The sequence below is a fragment of the Chlorocebus sabaeus genome, chromosome X, assembly GCF_047675955.1.
Source record: "Chlorocebus sabaeus isolate Y175 chromosome X, mChlSab1.0.hap1, whole genome shotgun sequence".
Taxonomy (NCBI): domain Eukaryota; kingdom Metazoa; phylum Chordata; class Mammalia; order Primates; family Cercopithecidae; genus Chlorocebus; species Chlorocebus sabaeus.
The window spans coordinates 137,994,715-138,019,601 of NC_132933.1; the positions used below are offsets into that span (position 1 = coordinate 137,994,715).

Sequence of the window (24,887 nt, forward strand, 5' to 3'; positions counted from 1 at the left end):
GTCTTTGGATGTGGCATGTCATAGTAGCTCTGAGGCCACTGACCTTTAAAATCATTTCCAGTTCTAATTTATGGTTTCAATTACAATTTTCTAGAGATTCTATTGTTAAACCAGTCTCACAGTTGCCCCCTCCCCTTTTAATACATCACTACATTTTCAGAAGCAAAAATTATTTCTAATTTACATCATGAGCACCAGGAAGTTAATAATTCCAAAGTATACAGAAGTATTATTTACACACTGAGTTGAAGATACTAAACAGCCCAATTAACAAATGAGACAACTGTGAGAAAGAAACAGAAACTGCAAAGAAGACTTTTGAGATTCAATTCATTCTTCTATTCCAGAGGAATCAAAATGTAATTTCACTCTTTTCTGAGCAGAGAACCTCCTAGAGTTGTTGCATTAATGTAGGACAAATAAAGTACATATAAGGAAAAAGGCATCTGTGAAGAGGCACCCTGGTGCTTAATACCGCAGTCTTCATCTGGGATATGCTTAAAATAATGCAGACTTAAGATTTTAAGATACGATAGTTATTCTTCATGACAGATTTTGAAGAATAATCAATTAAGATTCCACAAAATTCAATGTCTGCAAAGCTACATTATGTAGGTAGAACATATATATATATATGTATATATAATCTCTAGTTAATTAAGATGAATCTATATAATTCATCTTTATATAGATCTATTAACTTTTTAATAGTTTTCTCAAAAGAATCTCAGATATATTTTACAAAGTAATAATAATATTTATACTATTGATAAGTGGCTCTTCACAAACTCCTTTAGATATTTCAATGATCAAGTGGGTATTTTTTCATTTTGTCCATAAGAGCAACAAACTAAAACTATGGGGTAGTGATTTCCTACTGACCAATGACTGGCACTGCTCAGGAGGCCTTAAGGAATCAGGGTACATGCCAGATACAGGAAAAATCCATAAGGAACCTAAGATAGTACAGGTTCTCCAAACTGGACACTATTGATCATTCTTTTCACCTAAAAATATTCATGAATACTCTCTCTGAAAAGATGAGAGTATAGAGCTAGGGGTGGCAGTGACTCTTGATATCCATTATGCTTTTTTGTCTATTCCTCACTTCTCATTAACAACAGTAAAATGAATATGCCAAATTAAGACAATTTAGGGATTTTATGCTAAAGTCACCTGAATCACGAGTCTCAAAAGACCCAATTTGCTGTTTTCTAGGAGTACGCTCAGGCAGATCTGTAAATTCCCATTTTCTGATGTCCCTGTTGCCTCTCTTCTGTCTTTTCACTTTTAAACCATTGGGGTTAAATATACTTGACTGTTTATGTGAGTTGGCATCTTGGCTTCCCTAGGGGGAACCCATCATACAAATTCAACAAGTAAAAAATGGACTATATAAGGTTTAGGAGTTCTTCATTCAGGTAATTAATGGAATAGTCACAACGAAAAACAAACAAACTCCAAATGCCAGATTCAAAAGTTGTACCTTCTAGTCAAGTATTTTCTTAATGACAATTTTTAAATAACAGTTGGTAACAGTATACTTTATATATCAATACTGCTTATCATACAGTGTACTTTATCAGTACTGCTTATCTGTTTCATATAATAAATACTATTTGAAATGAATTTCTAAATTGAAATATTAGTTAAAACGAGATAATTTTGAAATAAATGTATGCTTTTATGTACCTATGTGTGTGAGTGGGTATGTGTGTTATAGGATGCCATACATATGGTTTAGAACTTAAACTCTTAAAATTAACTGTGAAGGACAATGAATACTTACGAAAAATTGTCCTCTGGATGTGTTAGAATAATGTCTATGAACATATTTAAAATTCTTCATCAGAAAACAAAGTTTCAGGTATGAAAGTCTATAATACTATAAGGCTCCACAATTCTCAGACATTGTCTACAGTTTCAATGTTATATTTTTATAAAGGAGTAAGTTACTTACAGAGGTATTTAGGGTAATAAACCTTAAAGCAGTTGATGATAAAGCGTACAAAGTCCATGTCCTAAAATAAAGATTAAATCTTTAAGACTGTCCACATTAGATAACTTAAAATTGCACATTTCTAAAGGTGAGAAAATTAAATACAAATGAGACAATTATTAAATTCTTTAAAAAGTAAGCTCATATCTAAATATCTATATTCTCAAGGATTAAGGTTTTAGGTCATTAAGCTATTTATAATAATCAGCCCTAAAACTGACTTGAAGAAACCAGATGCTTAGTGATGTTTTAAAATTATTCACATTACCTCAGACTAGTTACGTACTTCAGGCTGCTAAGGCAACGGGGCATAAAATGGATCTAAAAGCAATCTCCACAGAGAAATTCTAAAAATCTGTTGAATAACTAAAGAATTATTGAAGCAAGTAAACAGTTTATAATCAGACTACTTGGGATGATAATACACATGTATGTAAATTCTCATATATTTGCTTTTTAATCCTAATTTTTACACCTCATAACAGTGTCAATAAAATATATTTTATCAATCTTTTTTTATCACAATACTTAATCTAATCACATTGGCCTGCTGTATCTACTCCACTTCTGGCTTTTTTCATTTTATTTAGAGACGTATAATTAGTTTTTCAGTTTATATTCCAGTGTTGTTCGCTGATTCTGATTTCTGGGAGACTACAAACATAGCTATCTGGTTGGTTCTACTGCTTTGAGCACAGCAACAGTAAATTAGGTCATTAAGGTTATTATTTCCATGGGTCATTTTACTCCATGGCCACATACTGATTCACTAATTCCGATTGGCCATCTTATAAAGACTGTGGAATGAAAGATATAACCAAGCAAACTGAAATCCATCACAATTACTGGAAAGGTGGGTTGTCCTAGAGATGAAAGTTTATAAATTCATCCCTGGAATGTTAGTTGCAGCATCTTTAATTGCAGTAAACTAAAAGTAAGCATCCTTAACTATCTTAAGTATTTGTTATGGGTATATATATAATAATACCTTTGTGTGTGTGTGTGTGTGTATATATATATATAAATAAAATAATACCTTTGTGTGTGTGTGTATATATATATAAAATAATACTTTTGTAATTAATCATTATAGCCACTGTGCATGGAGTTTTCATAATTGGTAGTTAAGTAACAGTCAAAGAAAATGGCTGAAAAGAACCAGTTACGTAAAAATTTGGTTACCTCGTTTACCTAGTTTATAATTTATGGCCCCCAGAGATTTTGTGTAAATAGTCTTGGTATAACATTCTTGTTTCTATCATTTATTTAATTGAATATCCTTCTTCGTAAAATCGTGAGTTACTGCTAATTCAAGTGGATATGATAAGATGTCACTGGTATATTCTATTAATGGGGACTATAAGAAATAGCTACATCAACCCTATTGCTCAGCATTATATAAGGAAGTTTTCGAGGTTGTTATTCATTATCTTGTAAAACGTCCTTTTGAGGACCCATGAAAGACTTTCTAGTTCAAGTATTAGGAATGGATATACTTTTAACACACTGGTTGTGAAGGATGGTTGCTGAATAATTTTAAATGATTACATTTCTTTCAGCCAGGCAGCTGAAAGCTTAGAGCCAAACTGGTGTCCCAACTCTAGCAAATGATTTTCTTATTTTTTGCCTTGAGATTTTGTAGACATCTTTATAAGCTCACTTAAATTCTTTGTGAATCATGAAAGGGTCATTTATAAAAATAAATTATTCAGCAAGATTCAAGTATTTTAAAACATTAATAATGACTTAAATTCTTAGCAGTGCAAATACACCTTATTTACAAATTAAAGATGGTGAGATAATTATGTAGCTTGAAAAAAATAAAACAGTTCAAGTCAATTCTCTTTCCTTATACTTGGCAACAAAAATATTAACATTTATTCTTCATGATTCTGGGTTATAATTAGGAAACTATCATATCCAAAGGATAAAATAATCATGATTTATTTTCATGGCATATTTATTTATCTAGGCAAATTGATTTTGATTTTGGATATAAAATAATTTACTCTCTCTAATTTAAAACCCATTGACAAGGAAACTAGGTTGGAAAACTCCAGGGCATCGGATCCTTGAAAAATAAAAAGAGAAATAGAAACATGAAAAAAAATTTGTGGTCCTGCCACTACAAAAAAACTCTTGTTAGCAGTTCTCTCTAGCCTATTTGGTGTTTGTTATAATGTCTACAGTTTCCTTTGTTGGGCTATGTATCACCATGGTATAGTATACATGCATATTACAGTATGTATAATCAAACAGCTTTTTTCGTCTCAGAAAAAAGTGTGCTGTCCAATATTACTATAAATTCCTTATAAACAACATTTTACATAGCTATATATATTCCATCAATTAGATATACCATAATCTGCCATTTCACCATGTTGAACATTTACATTTCTTTTCTAATTTTTCATTACTTTAAATGACACTGAGAAAATATTTTGATATATGATGCTTTTTCTGTATTCAGGGTTATTTCTTTAGAATAGATTTCCAGAAGTTGGTTACTAGGCAAAGAGTATAAATACAAACACTTTAAGGTTCTTAACATACTGTGCCAAATGGAATTCCGAAAAGATTTCAACACTGCCCTGAGCACGTTTGCGAATTCGACATTACTGCTATCAGAATCAGCCACAGATTAAATATAAGAGACTGTAGTTAGAATAAATGTGCCAAGTGATCTCAATTGCTGCTGAAGGGTTTGTAGGTATCACTAAGGCCACAAGGACCCAAATTAAAGACAGGTAGGTTTTACTTATTTTTCAAGCTTGGCAAAATCACCTGAAGAAAACTGGTTTCCAAAGCTAACCAAATCAAACAGATAGAAAACAAATCCAAACAAGCAAACAAAAACACTCAATAAAATCACAAAATGTTATATGTGCAAAACTCATCTGAACATCTTCCAACTGTAAAACATGGTATGAATATAACAAATTCGAGACGGTATATTACCTTACTTGATATTTCCTGAATATACTACTCTGTGGCACACACCGAGGCAGGTGCTATAGGATATTAGCTTTGATATCAAAGTTCACAGTTATCACATCGATTCATACCTTGCCAGCCTTGACATGCTACCTCCCCATCCTGTGTCTCAGACAAGGAACATTTCTAGGAAATCAACAGTTTCAACGCCAAATACAGAAACAAATTTAATTCTTTGCAAGCCCTATTCCATGTTTGACTACACTCACACTGCAAGGTGAAAAAATAAATCCCTAATACAAGTTAGTTACCTCAATTTTACAGCAATATGTGGTTGGCAGCAAGGATAGGAGAAAGTGAGGAAGCCATGATAAACACTGATTTGAAATGAATGAAAAATGCTTACAATGCTATTTATTCCAGTTTCTGACAGGTCAAACATCACTGTTACAGGTTTCCCATTTTCCCTCTTAGCATAACGCTCCAACCAGAATGCTATGAGCTTCTTTTTGTCCGATATGGTTTTCTGGTCTTTTATATGATACTTCACCCTGATCCAGACTTTAAGCAGAAGATAAAAACAAGAACAAGACTTATGGCATTATATTATTATTATACATATATATTGTCTTTCCCTTGACATTTTTCATTTACAATTCATTTTGTTTCTTAGATCAAAAACATCTCTTTCTTATTTTTAGTGAGAAACAGTTGCACTTGGGAGCCTTAAATTAAAGAGTAGCAAAGAGATAGACTGTTTCTTTCCCTTAGGAAATAAACAAATTTCACTTGTAAGAGGGAAAAGAAAATACAGATGAACAAACACTATTTGATAATAATCTAAATGTGCTCTGCATTGTGCTTAACAAAAAAGAAAATCACTACTTTTGTCGAGCACTGGAAAAAATGTTCCATCCAGAGGAAAGATACTGACACAGGGCGATGGAGGCATGAGCCAGTGCCGTGCATGTGTGTGGAGCACGGTAAACTGTTCAGGTGGTGGTAGTAGCTAAGATGAAATGTGATGAGTGGTGAGAGGAGAAGCAAAATAGGAAAGAACTGGACTTGAAGGACTCTGAATGAAACTCTAGGGCATTTTGATTTTCCTATTTTAGAACACCTTTCAGGCAATAGCACAGAGGGTAGAGTGGAGGAGGTAGAGAAGGAAACCCACCAGGTTATGACCTGGGAAGGGACTGGGGCAAAGGGGTAGTAGTTAGAAACTGAATTGAGGAACTAGGTGGTGAGGATGGAAAAAAGGCCAAATTGAAGCTATATTAGAGGAAGAGCCAATGAGTGGGACTGAGGTGGGCAATACAGAAAGTGAGCAAGTGGAGGGGCATGGATGTTCAGTAGTGTGTTGTGCTAAAGGCTGCTGACAGGCAGGTGGGGCCAGTCAGTGGGTAGCTAGGTATGTGCATGTGTCCTGGGGATAGTGTGGGGTCAATACTGTGCTGGGGGAGGTAGCTAAAGCTGCCAAGATGCTCGTGATTGATCACCCAAGGAGACTGTATCAGCTGTAAGGTAAAAGATGCAAGAAAGGAATAAAGCCTGGGAAACACCTTTAAGGGACAGGAGGAAGAAGAAAAATGAGAAAAAAAGGTTGAAAATGAGGAGGTGGCAGTAAGAGAAAAATGCAAAAAGAGTATTGCTGAAACAGGGACAGACAACATGCTATGGAGAAGTGAAGACGAGCGCAGGACATCTGTTCAGTATGGGGCTCAAACTCGCCTGCCAAGTTGCATCCCTGGTACAAAACCAGGCTGGATTTGGGGCAAGTGGGAGAGAGGTATAACAGGGGAGTCATTGGAACAAAAGAGATGATTGTTACTGTTCCTTTCATTATAATACACATTTCAGAAAAAGCTAGAGTGAGATTATGGGAGACTTGAAAAGGAAAAGGCCTACTTAGCAACCTTTAGCGACTGTCAAAAAAAATTCTCCATAAAAACACTAAGTTGAGTTTTAATATCACAGTCAGATTAGAAAGAAGATAATGACTCTGAATTAAATAACTTTGTTTATGCTGTAGGATGCAGCATTTGCCTTTATTGCCTACTTTATTATAACGCAAACAGTAGGTACAGCTACTAAGTATCTAACACTCTGTAAAAATGGTTCTACCAATCCCTCATTGCAGTAGACTTGAGAAGTGCTACAGATGGAGAAAGTTCTGCTAGTTCTTAATTCAGTTGACATAGATATCTCAATCTCAAAATCTTGAAAAGCCAGAACATAAATATACTTACACAATTTGTTACCTTCTTTGTCATAACCATGCAGATAAATAACACCAATTTCCAATAACCATCTGGGAATGGAGGATTCATTAAGGTCTAAAAAGTGGTAAGCTTTGATCAGTAGGTGTAATTTAGGGGTTTAAAAATAAAACTCATAATGTAAAGATAATGTTATGTAGTAGTTCTGATATTTAAAAATGATATAATGTACCCAAACATTCAAAAAGAAAATCTCTGGCAATATAAAGTGGTGTTTCCTACCAAGGAAACAAACTAAATAATGACACAGGTGACCAAAATGGACAAACTCCGTTTCCCCTGAGAGGTCATTATTTATGTGTATACATTTCCACATTTTGATTGTTTCACATAATGACTTGCAAACAATCACCATCAGAGTTTCAAGAGAACATTCCAGTAAATATCCACATTGCAGCCTCGGAATTAGTAGAAAAAAATCACTTTGGTTTCTTTAGTAAAATGGTATTTTTCTATTAGGTTGGTGCAAAAGTAACTGTGGTATTTGCAGTTAAACATAATGGCAAATGCTGCAATTACTTTTGCACCAATCTAATATGAAGTTTGTTATCTAGTAGACTTTAATGCATTTAAAAACCTTTAGGAAAGTGGAAAATACTTCAAGAAAAATGGCCAGGCATGGTGACTCATAAAATCCCAGCACTTTGGGAGGCCAACACGGGAGTATCATTTGAGGCCAGGAGTTTGAGACCAGCCTGGGCAACACAGTGAGACTCCCTCTCTACAAAGATAAATATATAAAAATTAGGCCGGGCGTGGTGGCTCACGCCTGTAATCCCAGCACTTTGGGAGTCTGAGGCAGGTGGATCACGAGGTCAGGAGATTGACACCATCCTGGCTAACATGGTGAAACTCTGTCTCTGCTAAAAATACAAAAAATTAGCCAGGTTTGGTGGTGGGCGCCTGTAGTCCTAGCTACTCGGGAGGCTGAGGCAGGAGAATGGTGTGAACTCGGGAGGCAGAGCTTGCAGTAAGCCAAGATCGCGCCATGCACTCCAGCCTGGGCGACAGAGCAAGATTCCATCTCAAAAATAATAATAATAATAATAATAATAATAATGATAAATAAATTAAAAATAAATAAATAAAAATTAGCCAGGCATGGTGGCACATGCCTGCCGTCCCAGCTACTCAGAAGGCTGAGGTGGGAGGCTTAACCTGAGCCCAGGCATTGAAGGCTGCAGTGAGCTATGATCACAACACTGCATTCCAGCCTGGGTGACAGAGCAAGACCCTGTCTCAAAATAAAATAAAAGAAAGAAAGAAAGAAAAGAGAAAATAAGAAATGAAAACAAAAAATGTGAGAACTTGAACTTCAGCAGGAGGAACAAACAGAGTGCCTCTCCAGTTTTTGGGAAGGCTAAGGACCAACATAGCAAGGCAGTAAATGCCAATGCTTTTGTTTCATTCACCAGCAGTACCTTAAGACCTTTCAAAGATTTATCTTTCCCCATCCCCTTTTACCAGATCTCTGCTATTTTCCACCAGAAAATAGCAATTCTATGTAAGAAAACAAACATTGTTGAATTTAAATATTTATTCGGTACTTAATTCGTTTAGAAATATCAGATTTATATTTCTTTGCTTGGTTAATAAATACTTCACTGTTGAAATTACCTACGGTTGTTAAATTTCCAATCACGTTATTTCTTACTACTCCCCTTTTCAGGGATTCCTTCTGCAAGCATGAAGAGTGAGGAGAGTATCTGCTCTAGATTTATTTGTTGACCATTTTGTGTTAAGTCTTCAGATTGAAGTCACTTCAGAGGTTATAATCTTCAAGGACAGAAAATTCTGCTTTATGCCTAACTGAAATCAGAAGTTATGCCAGTTTCTTCTTATTCAATTTTTTGGAGGAGAGAACTAACAGGTCATCATATACTTGAAGACCATTATAAAACTACAAGACTTGAAACTCCCATTTTTGGAAAAAAATTCAATCTAGTAGCAGACTTAGAAATTAAGAAGCTAAGGCTGCATGTACCCCAAAATATATACATCTACTATGTACTGAAAAAAATAAAAACAATATAAAGAAAAGACTGTGATAGGCTTCCCTGGGGATAAGTTTGCATTTTTGGGGTGACTCTCATTCATTTAACAATTCTATATGGTGCACCTATTAACCTATTAGCACAAGGAACTGTGGGGATAGAGAAGGGCATAGGAAATAATTGAGAAAAATGGACAGTATCTCCTTATTTCTAAGCCTAGTAGCAAAGCTACTGTCTTGCTATTGCTTAATGGTACTGAATTAAACACAGATTAGGAAACTTTGCTGTGACTGAAGAATCTGAGTGTGATTCTGCTCTCTGGTGATCTGATTTCCTTATGAATGTTCCTACTAAAAAGAGTTATAAGCTGTTCCTTTGAAAGTATTACTGGGTCTTTATAAATAATTATATTTTGGTGTTTATGATGGCTGCTAGGAGTATGTGCAAATACATGATTAGATAAATGTAAAACAATACCATTTATACAGGATATATTACAGTCAAGGTTAAATTGAACAGCTTACCGTTGACAGAAATTTCTTTCCTCCACTGAAAACTCTCATCGAGCATCTTCAGTGTTTCATCTACAATATTATGTCTCCAAGATAAGTAACTTTCAACCCAGTTATCATCTTGTTGTAGCCTTTCAACATCACGTGCATCATATTTTTCTGACTTATCTAGGGAAAAAACAGGAATAAACATCCAAGTCAGATTAATTCTGCAGTGAAAAATAACCACTAATGGCAAAGGAGAAGAAAGACTTTGAAGACAAAGTTAAGCTATTTGAGGATAGACTCAGGGATGTAGTTCAGATAAAAGTGTCATTTAAAAGATTGATGGTGCTATTGTCTGGGATATGGTTTGTTTGGTTCCCCCAAGTCTCTTGTTGAAATCTGATGCCCAGTGTTGGAGGTGGGGCCTGGTGTGAGGTGTTTGGGTCATGGGGAGGACCCCTCAAGAGTGGTTTGGTGTCATTCTCATGACAACGACTCAATTCTTGCTCTTAGTTCACACTCGAACTGATTGTTAAAAAGAGCCTGGCATCTCCTCCTTTTTCTCTTGCCTTTTCTCTCACCATGTGATGCCTGCTTTCCTTCGTCTTATGTCATGAGTGGAATCTTCCTGAGGTCCTGACCAGAAGCAGATACTGACACCATACTTCTTGCATAGCCTGCAGAACCATGGGCCAAATAAACCTCTTTTCTTTATACATCACTCAGTCTCAGGTATTCCTTTATAGCAACACAAATGGACTAAGACTGATGGAATTTCCAAGTGTGAGGAGAATACAGTTATCTAAAGACTGCAGGTTTAAGTAAGCCACTACAGATGTTAAAAATTACAACAGAGTAAAATATTTGGTACAGCCCTCTCTAAAACTATACACCAACATCTGGGAAGATCAATTATGTTATCTGAACTTGAAATTCTTAAGTCAATGAAAAATAAAGAAATTTCATACGTAAAGAAATAACTAAGTTGTACTTTAAAAAGACATTTGTTTGGCAAGTGTCATTAAAAAAAAATTAAGTAGGCTGGGTGTGGTGACTCATGCCTGTAATCCCAGCACTTTGGGAGGCTGAGGCGTGCAGATCACCTGAGGTCAGGAGTTTGAGACCAGCCTGGGCAACATGGAGAAACCCTCTCTCTACTAAAAATACAAAAATTAGCTGGGCATGGTGGCACACCCTGTAGTCCCAGCTACTCGGGTGGCTGAGGCAAAAGAATCGCTTGAACCCGGGAGGCGGAGGTTGCAGTGAGCTGAGATTGTGCCACTGCACTCCAGCCTGGGTGACCGAGTGAGACTCTGTCTAAAATAAATAAATAAATAAATAAATAAATAAATAAATAAATAAAATTAAATACAAAAATAAGGACAAAAAAAGAAAACAACAACAACAATAAAAAAACAGTAAAAAAAAAATTAACTAAGTACCTATGGAAAACTGATCATGTATGCCATATTATGGTATTTACTATTTTCAGACTCTGGCCAACATTTTCAATAATTTCTTGGAATAATTATTTCTAATAACAATAATTTCTCATCAGTTGCACACACACACTGTATTCCCACTAACTTGCATAGCAGACATTCCTCCTTCCTTGCCCTGCTCTATTATTCTGTAACTGAACTTCCCTTGTCTCTGCTCATCCAAATGCTACCATTCTGCAAGTCTCCTTTCAAACACTCCCCTTTCCATAAAATTTTCCCTGAGTCTGGAAGTATTAGGTTGATGCAAAAGCAATTACTTTTATGGGACTTGAACTAAGCTTTTCTTAAGGTGTTTACTACTTTTACCTTGAAATAAGAGTTACTGGCATGGAAGACATATTTCCCAAATAGACAGTAAAGACAGACAGTCTATACATCTAAGCATCCTCCAAAGCAGATTACAGTAGTGCCAATGAAAAGGCCTTCCATAAACATCTGTTGATGGAATCTATTCCTTTTCATTTTTTTCTCAGTTAGTCATACCCTCCTAAGGTTCATACAAAAAAACAAAACAAAACAAAGCAAAACAACTTCAGGAAATTCCCTGGCTCCTTCATTTCCTTTTCTTCTGCATCTAGTTAGTTGCCAGGTTTTATGAATTCTATCTCTTCTTGATTTGCACTGCCTTACTTCAGGCCCTCAGAGATAATAGCTGAAAGGCCAGGAAAATATAAAATGCATTCAGAGAATTGTCTTCCTTGAGTCTCAATTTCCTTATCTTTAAGCTGTTTTACATACTCACAAAGCTGTATGAGGATCGGATGAAAAAGTATATATATATGAAAGTATTTGGAAATTTAAAGCACTATAAAATATAAGATGAGGCCATAAATCACGCATTTATAAGAGTGTTGTCTTGGATATGGCTTTTAATATCTGGGTTGTATTTTTCTAATCTATAAAATGAGTGGTTCTGTGGTAGGTAATCTTAGAGATGGTTGTTTAGCTCTGCTATTTGAAAATTCATCAGTATTCAAAGCACATTTAAAAATTTTTTTTTCAAATGAAGAGGGTGGCCTGTGAAACAGGTGACTAATTCAGTTGGCAACTCAAACATATTTAGCATGCAGAAATGTTTTATGCATAGTTCCCCATTTTGTCACACAGAACATTGAAAGGACATGTACTCAAAGGTCAAGACTTAATACAATTTACTGTTTTATCAGGGACTTTCTAAAATAAACTTGGCTTTTTTTTTTTTTTTTAAACTAAGAATGCTGACAATGAGGACTACAGTGACTACCTGCCTTGATTTGGGCGAAGCAACCGGTACTGATTACACACCACTGCTTCCGTGTAATCAGTGCAAATGTAAAGAAAGTGAAAAAGGCAAACGATATCTTAGCATTATTATGACAACAGTTTTGACCTCATAGCTTTCTGAAAGTCTTGGCCATCCCTGAGGGTCCCCAGATATATTCTAAAAACCAATTACTTAGAACAATATATGGCAAGTGGTAAAAACTCAGCAAATATTAGCCATATTAAGAAGAATAAAGCACTATTGTTGTTGTTGTCATTTTTCCCACCACTGCTAGTACCATCACTAGGGATACCATAAACAAATGAATGCCCATTACCAAGAAATTTAAAGCCCATGGCTCTTTGATAGCTTTCAGCAATGTTGATCTTTGAAATTAGAAATCCCCATTTATATTAAAATGACTTTTATTAATGTTCTTACATATAACATGCTAGTTGTTGACCATTTACTCCTAGACAAATAGAAATGAAATCAGAGTGGGGGAAAGAAAATAGAAGATAAAGATTTGAGAGCTAGGCACATGGGGGTTGGGGGAGAGAGGCAGGAGAAAAGTAGAGGCAGAAGAGGACAGAGGACAACAGGACAGAGGAGAGGGGTGAGGGGGAAGAGAGGGGGAGAGGCAGATAGAATGAGACACAGAGAAGAGAAAGGTGAGGGAAGTAAAGATAGAAAAGGCAGAGAAACAAACATGATAAACTGAGCATTGAAGGTAAGGAAAACATGGCCTGGAAGCACAAGGCCAAGGGTGATAATTAATTGTGCTTATGTCAACACAATTTTCTGCTTTCACACACAGCCTACAGACAACTGAGCCCTCAAGTGACTGGAAATTTCAGAAAACCAGTCCTTTGGTAAGTTCAGATGTGCTATGGTTTGAAGCAAGTCTCTCCTAAATTCAAGTGTTGTCAACGTGACAGGATTAAGGGTAGGGTCTTTAAGAGGTGATTAGGCCATGAGGGTTCCTCCCTCATGAATGTCATTAAGGCCCTCATAAAAGAGACTTCATGCAGCAGTGTCCTCCTCTTGCCCTTCCACTTGCTGTCACAGGAGGACACAGCAAGAAGGCCCTTATTAGACACTAAATACTGGCACCTTGATCGGAGACTTCCCAGCCTCCAAAACTGAGAAAATAAATTTCTGTTCTTTATAAATTATCCTGTTCTGTTCTTTATAAATCACTCAGCCTCAGGTATTCCTTTAAAGCAAGATAAATGGACTAAGACTGATGAAATTTCAGGTATTTTGTTATAGCATCACAAAACTGACTAACACAAGATGTTACAGAAAGATGCTAAAGATGTACACTCAAAAAGGTTAAAGATATAAAAACACACATGAATGCACATACACACACACACCTAGGACATTTTTTTAAAAAACTTTATCAACAATTAAAGTGTAGAGATGAGGGTGAGAAGGTGTATTAGTCAGGGTTCTCTAGACGGACAGAACTAATAGGAGATATATACATATATATTTACTGGGTTAGTCTGTTTTCATAATGGCTGCTGATGAAGACATACCTGAGACTGGGAAGAAGAGGAGGTTTAATGGACTTACAGTTCCACGTGGCTGGGGAGGCCTCACAATCATGGCAGAAGGCAAGGAGGAGCAAGTCATGTCTTATACGGATGGTGGCAAGCAAAGAGAGAGGTTGTGCAGGGAAACTCCCATTTTTACAACTACCAGATCTCGTGAGACTCATTCACTATCATGAGAACAGTGCAGGAAAGACCTGCCCCCATAATTCAATCACCTCCCACCAGGTTTCTCCCACGACACATGGGAATTGTGGGGGATATAATTCAAGATGATTTGGGTGGGGAGACAGCCAAACCATATCAGAAGGTGTGAATAGAATAGAATATGATCAGTTTTATAAAAAGATATGTGTGTGTGTGTGTGCATATATATATATATATATATATATATATATATTCTCCCAATACTTGTCCTCATACACGAATGATACCTTGTCTCATAATACCGGTGAAAACCACATCAAAAACAACATTAATTCCAAGTGGTGGATTTTTAAGCCTCATCTCTGTATTTCTTTAAAATAGCTAATTTCAGCCAATCCTTCATGAAGAAACCTTCTTAATGAACTACCAGCACCCTGTGGTTCATTGGCCCTTTCTACTATTTATTTGTTCTAACATGAATTTTGCTCTGTAAATTGTTCTTACATTTATACAAGTGTATTACCACCAAATAAATTGTAAAGTCCATAATTTGGCAGAGAAAGAATTAAAGATACAAGACAATGGTGATATGTCTCTAGGAACACACAGTATTAAATGTTCCAAGGTAAAGATGACCTGTCTCAGCTTTTCACGTCTCTCAATACACATGCATGTGTATGTTCTCACTGTTTCTCTCACACATACAATTTTTTAAATAAAAAAATTAATATTTTTTAAAAATTGTGTTGTAAGATAAAGAAACTATAGTTCTAACTTGTAAAATAGCAAATTTTATTATAAACTTTTCTTTTTTTCTCTTGCATTTGTTGGCTAGTGATGTTACCAACAGGTCAGAAACTGTGTTTTAAGGTTAACAACGTGAGAAAATTTCTGGCCACATTCAGAATGTAGAGTAGAATGATGGAGCTGGAAGACCCATGCCACTATGTATAGTGAAGCTAAGCAGGCTCTAGGCTTTCTATTCTTCTCTGTAAAATGAAAATGAGGTCTGTCTACCTACAGTCTTAGAAAGATCAAGAACACTGAAAAACTTAAACACTATACAGATGAATTTCTATCAACATATGATAGAATGCTAACCATGAAAAGAAGACTAAATTCAAATTTACCTATTAGTTAACCAGGAAGGAAAATCTTGGAAGTATATTGTTGTTATAAATGTGCCTAAATTTCAGATAAAGGTTGAAAAAATATGAAAGTATTCTGATAGTGAAAACTAGAGAACAGTTAATGTTCCAAAGCAGCAAACATATAACTAGATCATTATAGTAGTTTAAAATATCTTAGGATTTCTTATTTCTCCATGACTCTGAGCACAGATCCACTGAAAGTGCTTCTAGGGCCTTAAAAGAGCATTTGTATTGGATGGACTATTTCTATTAGCTGGACTGTGTAAATGTCAGTAATGGGTGTGATCAAGACAAAAGAACAAAATGTTCCCTCAAGATTATTCTCTGCTAGTTGGCCTATTCTGAATCTCCACTTTTTTGTGAAACTGGTGAGACTGAGAGACAGGTAATCTTTTATAATGGGATTAAGCCATTGGTCTATAGCAGTGATTCTTCAACTTCAGCACATATCAGAATGATTAGGAGGGCTTATTAAAACTGGGATTACTGGGCCCCACCCCTAGACTGTTTAATTCTGGGTGGGATCTGACAATTGGTATTTGTAACCAGTTCCTATATACTGCTGATGCTGCTGGTCAGGGATCACACTTCGAGAACTGTTGTTCTACTGCAGGGGCTGGCAAACTTATTCCGTATAGGCCCAGATGGCAAATATCTAAGACTCTGAGGGCCATATTACATTCTCTGTTGCTGATTTCTTTCTTTCTCTCTCTCTTTCTTTCTTCTTTCTTTCTTTCTCTTTCTCTCTCTTTCTTTCTCTCTCTCTCTCTCTCTCGCTTTCTCTCTCTCTCTCTCTCTCTCTCTCTCTCTCTCTCGTGTGTGTGTGTGTGTGTGTGTGTGTGTGTGTGTGTGTGGGTGTGTGTGTGTAACAACCTTTGAAAGGCTTGGCTCAAGGGTCATACAGAAACAGGACTTTGCTGATCTCTGGTCTATTGCAAAAAGGGGAGGTGCTTTCTGTTTCAGTTCTTATCCTTCAAGAGCTGGATTCCTTAGTACACTTCAACAAGCAAAGTTTCAAAACTGTTCCCCAGGTCCTCATTAGTCACCAGCCAGTTATCCAGGTTAATTAGATATAATGGACCTTGGTCTATTCCTGTATATTACAGACTCTGTCTCAAGGTCTTGGCATAAGCACACTATCTATAATCATTCACTTGGCTCATTTTGGTCAAATGGGAGAATGTAAGGCCAATTTCATCAAAACTAATAAAATAATAGTAAGAGTCAGTCATTTTGAGAGGAGCTCCTCAAATAGGGGATGGCATGAGGAGTGGGACTGATGCTGTCTCCTCTACTAAGCTCCACGAGGTCAGGGACTTTGAAAAGTCACACCCTGTTCCCTCCAACTCTGCCCAACACACAGTAAGTACATGCTAAATCTTTGTTACTGAATGATTAGCCATGTACAAGTCTATCCCCTAGTAGATCTTGAGTTCAATGAGGACCCAGAACTTCACTAACAAACTGTTTTTTTCCTTCCCTTTTGAAAAGTTAAAAAATTATAGAATAGAAAATGATGTTGACAAATACTTATGTAGCTGTAGCCCAAAATTAACAAATATTAAGTTACTGGCTTCAGTTTTTTTTTAAATAAAAGGACTAGAATGTCATAGATAAAGCTGAAGTTACCCTTTGATCTTCCCATAAAAGCCTTACATTTCTTTGCTAGATTAGGCAGTTTAGAAGTTTTTGTGTTGTTATCATAAGCCTATGATAAGATTGGCAAACTTTATACCTCATATTTTCCTGCCACGTTCATAACTAAGTTATCCTATATAATGTAGAATTATTGAAATAATAGCAGAAATCATTGTCTTTTTCCTGACTTTATGGGAATTATTCTAAAGTTCCCCAATTAAACATGACATTTGCTGTAGGTTTTTAGAAGATACACTTAACTTTAAATACTCTGGAATTTCCATTGTGATGTCCTCTTTAACCCATGGGCCATTTAGCAGAAGAATTACACACATTGCTGAGAAGTTCGTAATCCATGGATTATTTAGAGGTGTGTTATTCTAATTTTCTATTATATGACATGTGTTTAAGTACCTGTTATTGTGACTTCTGATGTAGTTGCTTAATAATGTATGAGCATGTTCTGTATGATGTAGCTTCTTTGGAATTTTCTGAGACCCCCTTTATGACTTAGTATGTGGTGAATGTTTGCAAAGACTCTGAAAGTACAAATATATATTCAAAAAGTATATATTCTCTACTAGTTGGGCAGGAGAGTCTATATGCTTATATACACACACATATATATCTATAATCAAATTTACTCATTGTAGTGTTAAAATCTTCTAAATCTTAAATATTTCTTGCCTGCTAGTTCTGTTTCTGAAAGAGGGTTGTTAAAATCATTCAACAAGTTTGTAGATTTCTTGAGTTCCCTTATGATTCTGGGTGCTTTTGCTTTGAGTATTTTAAGGTTATATGGTTAGGTAGTTTTTTATGTTGTTAGTTCCTAGGTGTTATACACTTTTATGGTTCCTTTTATCATGAATAGTATCCCTTTTTATATGTATTAACGTCTTTCACCCTAACTAACATTTTACCTAATGAAAGTACTGCCGAAACAAGATTACTTTCGGTTAATATTTGTTTTGTATCTTTTTCCATCTATTTTCAACCTTTCTACATTAATTTATTTTAGGTTAGTCTCTTTTAGACTGCATGCAATTAAGATCTTTAAAAATCCTTCCTCTGTGTTTTCTAGTAACCATGCTGCTTTTTTCCTCCTTTTCTGCTTCTTGCTGGAGAGAACTTTTTCTCTATTCCCCTTTTCACTCCTCCACTGGTGTGGAAGTCAAACATTTTATTTCTGTCTTTCAAGGGTTACCCTTATTTTAAGTATTCACATTGAAAACAACAAAATCTGAAGTTAATACCTCTATTGTCATTCTGAAAGTTCCTTGTAATACTTTACCTCCATTTCTTCTACTCTTAATATTATTTCTGTTATTTTTTCTTACTATCCACAGTTAGATTTTTTATTTACTAATTTGCCTACCCATTTCTTTGCTTTTCATTACTTCTTGCATCCCTCTGCTTCTTTTGGTGTACTATTTACTTACTAGTGAAGTAGACGAGTAGTTGTTCCCCCATCCCCAGCAATGGTCAATCTTAGAATGCCTAAAAAGTTTTACCTTCACTTTTGAAAAAATGTTCTAAGTGAGCAGTTATTTCCCTTAGCACTTTCAGAAAATTATTTCACTGTTTCCTGGCAATACTGTTACTGATGAGAAATCAAGTATCAGTCTGATTTTTGTTTCTTTGTGGATAATGTGTCATTTCTCTTTGGGTTGTTAGATTTTCTCTGTCCTTGGTGTTTTTTGGTTTCACTAAAATATGCCTTGAGATTAATTTCTTTTTCTCTATGATGCTCAGATTTTCTTATGGTTCTTTAATCTGAGGATTTGATATCTTTTATAAATTCTGGGTTACTGTCAATTATTATTTCTCCTAATAACACTCTTTTTTTCCTTCTGGAAGTTTGATTAAATGTATATAGGGTTTCTCATGCCTTTTATTTTTCCTTACACATTTTTATCTGTTTTTTTCCTCCAATGATCTGGGTATAGAGTAAGTACTTGTGGAAAAACTTTAAAATTGTCTATGAATGTCCTATGTCAGTTGTGAATATATAGCAGCATAATGGGTAAAGAAAAGCTTCTGCAAACCGTGGCCCAACTAGTAAGTACTCTAATATCAAAGAAAATTCTACACATATGTGTCAAATCTTTATAGTCACTACAAATTCAGCTTAAACTAGTTTTGATTGAAATGTAGCAAACTTTTGTCCTCCTATTTCTTGCAAAATGGCTGCAGGAAGAAAAAATCCTTTAGGAATTTCTGTGAGCACTACTCAATCTCCTAGAGATCTTATCAAACCAAAATTCTTGTTAGAGAGTAAATTTTCAGTAATGAAAAATATTCATATGATAGAGTACTACTATCAAGAGCACACAGTAGATTTGGTAAACAGACCACTCCTCTCATGCAAGCTTTCCAAATGACAATGACTAAAAACAAACTGATATCTTAGAAATGACAGTATTCTAGTTACAGACTCTTTTTTTTTTTTTTTTTTTGAGATGGAGTCTCACTCTGTTGCCCAGGCTGGAGTGCAGCGGCACGATCTCGGCTCACTGCAACCTCCACCTCCCGGGTTCAAGCAATTCTCTGCCTCAGCCTTCCGGGTAGCTGGGATTACAGGCACCCGCCACCACGCCCGGCTAATTTTTGTATTTTTAGTAGAGACAGGGTTTCACCATCTTGGCCAGGCTGGTCTTGAACTCCTGACCTGGTGATCCACCCGCCTTGGCCTCCCAAAGTGCTGGGATTCCAGGAGTGAACCACTGTGCCCGGCCCCTAGTAACAGACTCTTTAGAGTCGCACATTTCCCTAACCATTCAGAATGAGGATATATGAAGAACAGGTATAAACAACTTAAAGAGATGAGTAAAAAGAGTATTCGCTAGGCACTGCAAAAAGTCATTACTGAAAAGAAACATTAAAAAATAAATAGGTTTACCAATTCTCTATCCCAACACAAATTTATCACTCAAGTCTCCAATGTGAAGTTACAATCTGATATTCTCTAAAGCAGTCTTGATATTTTTAGATATGTCATAAGGACATAAATTGATAACTCTCTTTTAAAAATTAATTTTTTAATTGACAAAAATTATATTTATGGTATACAACATGATATTTATATATTGTGGAACAGCTAAATCAAGCTAACTGACATGCATTACTTCATATACTTAGCTTTGTACTGAGAACACTTAAAATCTACACTCTTAGCAATTTTCAAGTATACAATACATTGTATTAACTATAGTCTCCATGTTGTACAATGTATCTCTGGAACTTATTCCTTCTGTCTGACTGAAATTTTGTTTCCTTTGACTTATATCTCTTGAATCTCCTGCCTCAACCCTCACCCTCCAGCCCCTGGTTAACAGCCATTCTATTCACTACTTGCATGAGTTCAACGTTAAAAATCTAAAAGATTCGCATTTATGTGAGATCATGTGGTATTTGTCTCTCTGGGATTGGCTTATTTCACTTAACATGTCCTCCAAGTTCACCCAAACTGTTACAAATGATAGGCTTTCCTTCTTTTTAAAAGACTGAATAGTATTCCACTGTGTGTATATATATATATATTACATTTTCTTTTTCTTCCTTTTTTTTTTTTTATCATACTTTAAGTTCTAGAGTACATGTGCACAAAGTGCAGGTTTGTTACATATGTATCCATGTGCTATGTTGGTGTGCTGCACCCATCAACTCGCCATTTACATTAGGTATATCTCCTAATGCCATCCCTCCCGCTCCCACCACCCCATGCCAGGCCCCGGTGTGTGATGTTCCCCATCCTGTGTCCAAGTGTTCTCATTGTTCAATTCCCACCTATGAGTGAGAACATGCGGTGTTTGGTTTTCTGTCCTTGCGACAGTTTGCTCAGAATGATGGTTTCCAGCTTCATCCATGTCCCTAAAAAGGACATGAACTCATCCTTTTTTATGGCTGCATATATACCACATTGTCTTTATCCATTCATCTCATAACCTCTTAAAATCTTTTCCTCTTATTCTGATGGTGACAACTTTAAAAAGGTTGATCTTGAGAATGTTAATGATGGAGCAGAATTTAAGCAAATCCAAGTGTGTCTGTTTGTTTATCTATCTTTTAAAGGCTTCCTCACTTGGAAATAATAATAACTCATTAGTTATGAGCACTAATCTGTGATCACCTGCCAGATGCTAGCCTAAAAGAGCTAGGTATTGCAGATGCAAAGATGAGTGGAGCCTGAGCTAGTCCCTTGAGTGGTTCATAGTCTAGACACATAGGCAAACTCTCCAGTATTATAGTTACATTTTAAATGTCATTTTCCTTTCAAGAAAGAGTAATCAATAAGGACAATCCCTGTTATATGTTCCCTTTACCCTACAGGAGTTTTTTCCAGTTACTGCTTATCTTCCTGTCCTTGAAATTCTCTTTTTTGTTATCCACAATAATAAAGTTTCCTGGTTCTCCTACTTCTCTAACCACGTCGTCTCCTTCAGCCTAACAAAATGAAGGCATTCCTCAAAGCTAACTGCTTAATTAAAAAAAAACCACACACACAAGGACAAAATAAAGGTATTTTCAAGACCAAGAAAGTTTACTACCAACAGATCCCACCAGGAGAAACCTGAAGGTTATACTTTAGTTGAAACAACAATGACCCAGGATACAAGATCTGAAACTCAGGAAGAAAATAGTAGTAAATACATGGTAAGTAAACAAACACTGATACATAAAACAACAATAATAAATTGGGGGAGTGGTGAATTTCGGGAATCAGGTTGTGCTAAACAATGAACATATCTTACAGGGAATAGAAAAGAGGGAACACTCACTCTGAAGCTTAGATAATCTTGATGTCAATATTGCACAAGAAAAACACTAGAAAGGAAAATTATAGGCCAATTCAAGAATACAAATGTAAAATCCTTAAACTATTAGTAAACTGAATTTAGCAATTTATTTTTAAAACCTTATCAATGTAATCTACCATATTAACACAGTAAAGGAGAAATACCAAATGAAAATGTCATCAAATACAATAAATGCGTGCAACAGATGAAGAAACTGCATTTAGTAAAACGCAATAATCAATCATAATCGGAACTAAACAAAACAAACAAAAAACCCAAACTAGCAAACCAAAAGTGGAAGAAAATGTCTTCACTTTGATAAAGGGTATATACAAAGATCATACTTAATGGTGACATGTTCAGAGCTATCTTTCTATCATCAGGAATAAGATAAGTAGGCTATTACCACTGGTTCTATTCAACAGTGTTCTAAAAGTTCCAGCCAATGTAATAAAGGAAAAGCATTGAAAGATTTAAGAATTGGAAAGTTAGAAAGAAAACGATCAATATTTCAAGGTGGTTATTATGTACATAAAAAATCCCAGGTAAATTATCAGAATTTATAAGAGTAAATTCAATATTAATGGAAAAAAATCATCTATATTTCTCATAAACCAGCAACCATCATTTAGAAAATATATATTAAGACATACCACTTAAATAACAACAAAAATAAAACACATACAGTATTTGGGAAGAAATATAACAAAAGATTGTGTTAACCACTATAAGGAAAATTATAAATCTTTCAATAAGGAAGACTTTAGCAGATACAAATATATACCAGGTTCTTGGATAAAAAGACTCAACCATGATAATGTCAACTTCCATGAAATTACATTCTGATTTAACATAATACCACTGAAATACCAGCAAAAGTGGTTTTTCTTTTGTTTTGCAGAAATATGATAAGCTGATTCTAAAGTTTACATGGAAGAAATAAGGACCAAGAAGAGTTGGAAGGAGTAATTTTCACAGAAGCAGAAACCAAAGGTCCTATCATAAAGGTATGAAAAAAAAAAAAACAAAAAACCGCTCAATCTCACTGGTATTCAAAGACATTAAAACCACAATGAGATCTCCCAACACACCCATCAGATGGGCAATTATTAGTTTTTTTAACTTGCAGTGCCTATTGTTAGGGTGTAGAAAAGTAAGGATGCCCAAATACTGCTGGTTAAAATGAAAACTGGTACAATCACTTTGGGAAACAGTTCAGCATTACCTACTAAAGTTGAACAAGAAACAATGTGCTTATTCTACCACCTACCCATTTTACTGTTGGGAACAAACCCTAGAGCAGCAGTTCTCAAACGTTTTGGTCTCAGGACACCTTTTACACTCTTACAAATAATTGCAGACCCTCCAAAAGCTTCTTTGTTGATATGGGTTATATTTATTGGTAGTTACTGTATTAGGTATGAAAATTGAGAAAAAGAATTAGACATGAGAACATAAAGTACACAGTCTATCAGCCATCAGAACAACGGCATCATCACATGCCACCCAGCCTCTGGAAAATGCCACCATATGCTTGTGAGAGGATGAAGGTGAAAAAGGAAAATGGTAGTTTAGTATTATGAAAATAATTTTGACCTCTCAAACTCCTTGCAATGGCCTCAAGGAACCCCAGTTCTTGAACCAACTTTGAGAACCACTACCCAAGAGAAATTCTTGCATGTGTGCACCAGACATGTATAAGGATGTTCATAGCTATATTGTACATGATACAAAAACCTAGAAACAACTCCAAACCCATTAATTGGTATATTCATTCTATGAACTACTACACAGCCATAAAAAGTAATAAATTAGTCATATCTGACAATATAACTGAATTTTGAGCAACAGAAGTAAATCATGAAAAAATATATTCAGCTTTAATATAAAGTTCAAAAAGAGGCAAAACCTAATGAAGTATTGGTGAGGAATATGTCATAGGCTGTAAAACTAATGAGAAGTAAGAGAATGAGTAACATCAAATGCAGAAAAAGTAACTGTTCCCTGAATAGCAGGCACGGGGATACACAGGAGGCTTCTAAAGTACGGGGAGGCTCTAGTTCTTTGGCTGAGTAGTGAGCACAGGGGTATTTATTTTATTCGTGTTTTATACGTTTTGTACATAACAGAATTCCAAAACTCAAAATTAAAAAATAGTAAACCAAAACAAAACAAAAATGAAAAGACTAGAAAGTCACTTTTAATGGCAAAAACTGCAATTACTTTTGCACCAACCTATTAACTTAATACCCATAGAAGAAACCACAAAGGAATGGGTAATTTTGAATATATTCAAAAACTGAAAAAAAAGTAAAAGTGACATGAACAAGAAAAGCCCAGACCAATATTAAAAGTCATACTAATAAAAAATGTTTAAACTACAAATGGATGTAAATGCATGAAAATAATTTACCCTCATTAGCAATCAAAAGCAAACTAAAACCACCATCAGTTAAGAAATAACAACACTAAATATGAGTAAGGGTGTGGTAAGACTAACACTCTCCTACAAGCTGGCAGGAATGAATATTGGTGCAACTTCCATGTAGGAAGTTTAGCATATATGATCAAAGGCCTGAAAAATATAAACACTCTTAAAACCAATAATTCAATTTCTGAACATGAATCTTAAGGAAATAATCTGAATTACCGCACACAAAAAAACTGTATTAAATGAAACTGGAAAGAATCTAAATGTCCACAAAGGGACTATCTAGGACAAAAGATAAGAAAACTATCTTTTATTTATAGAACCAAATATTGAATGGCTATATACAATGTTGCTTACTTCATAAATACAGAGAAATAAAATCATGTCAATAAAAATGTATTTTATAACACACAAAATTATATACAGAATAGTTTTTGTTTTTTTTTTTTGAGATGGAGTCTTGCTCTGTTGCCCAGGCTGGAGTGCAGTGGTGTGATCTCTGCTCACTGCAAGCTCCACCTCATGGGTTCATGCCACTCTCCTGCCTCAGCCTCCCGAGTAGCTGGGACTACAGGCGACCACCACCACGCCTGGCTAATTTTTTTTTTTTTTTTTGTATTTTTAGTAGAGATGGGGTTTCACTGTGTTAGCCAGGATGGTGTCGATCTCCTGACCTCGTAATCCACCTGCCTCAGCCTCCCAAAGTGCTGGGATTAC

At 35.4% G+C, this 24,887-nt stretch overlaps 1 protein-coding gene across 2 annotated transcripts in view; it reads right to left on the reverse strand.

The window, feature by feature from the left end:
- The window catches only part of MOSPD2 (motile sperm domain containing 2), a 48,710-nt gene that overhangs the window by 19,505 nt on the left and 4,318 nt on the right, over nucleotides 1–24,887 (reverse strand). For both annotated transcript variants that reach the window (XM_007991081.3, XM_007991080.3), the window contains exons 3-6: nucleotides 9,731–9,886; nucleotides 7,183–7,269; nucleotides 5,340–5,494; nucleotides 1,961–2,021 (exon numbers count right to left, since the gene is read on the reverse strand). In XM_007991081.3, the coding sequence (XP_007989272.1) occupies nucleotides 1,961–2,021; nucleotides 5,340–5,494; nucleotides 7,183–7,269; nucleotides 9,731–9,886 (459 nt within the window). The remainder of the gene's footprint in view (nucleotides 1–1,960; nucleotides 2,022–5,339; nucleotides 5,495–7,182; nucleotides 7,270–9,730; nucleotides 9,887–24,887) is intronic.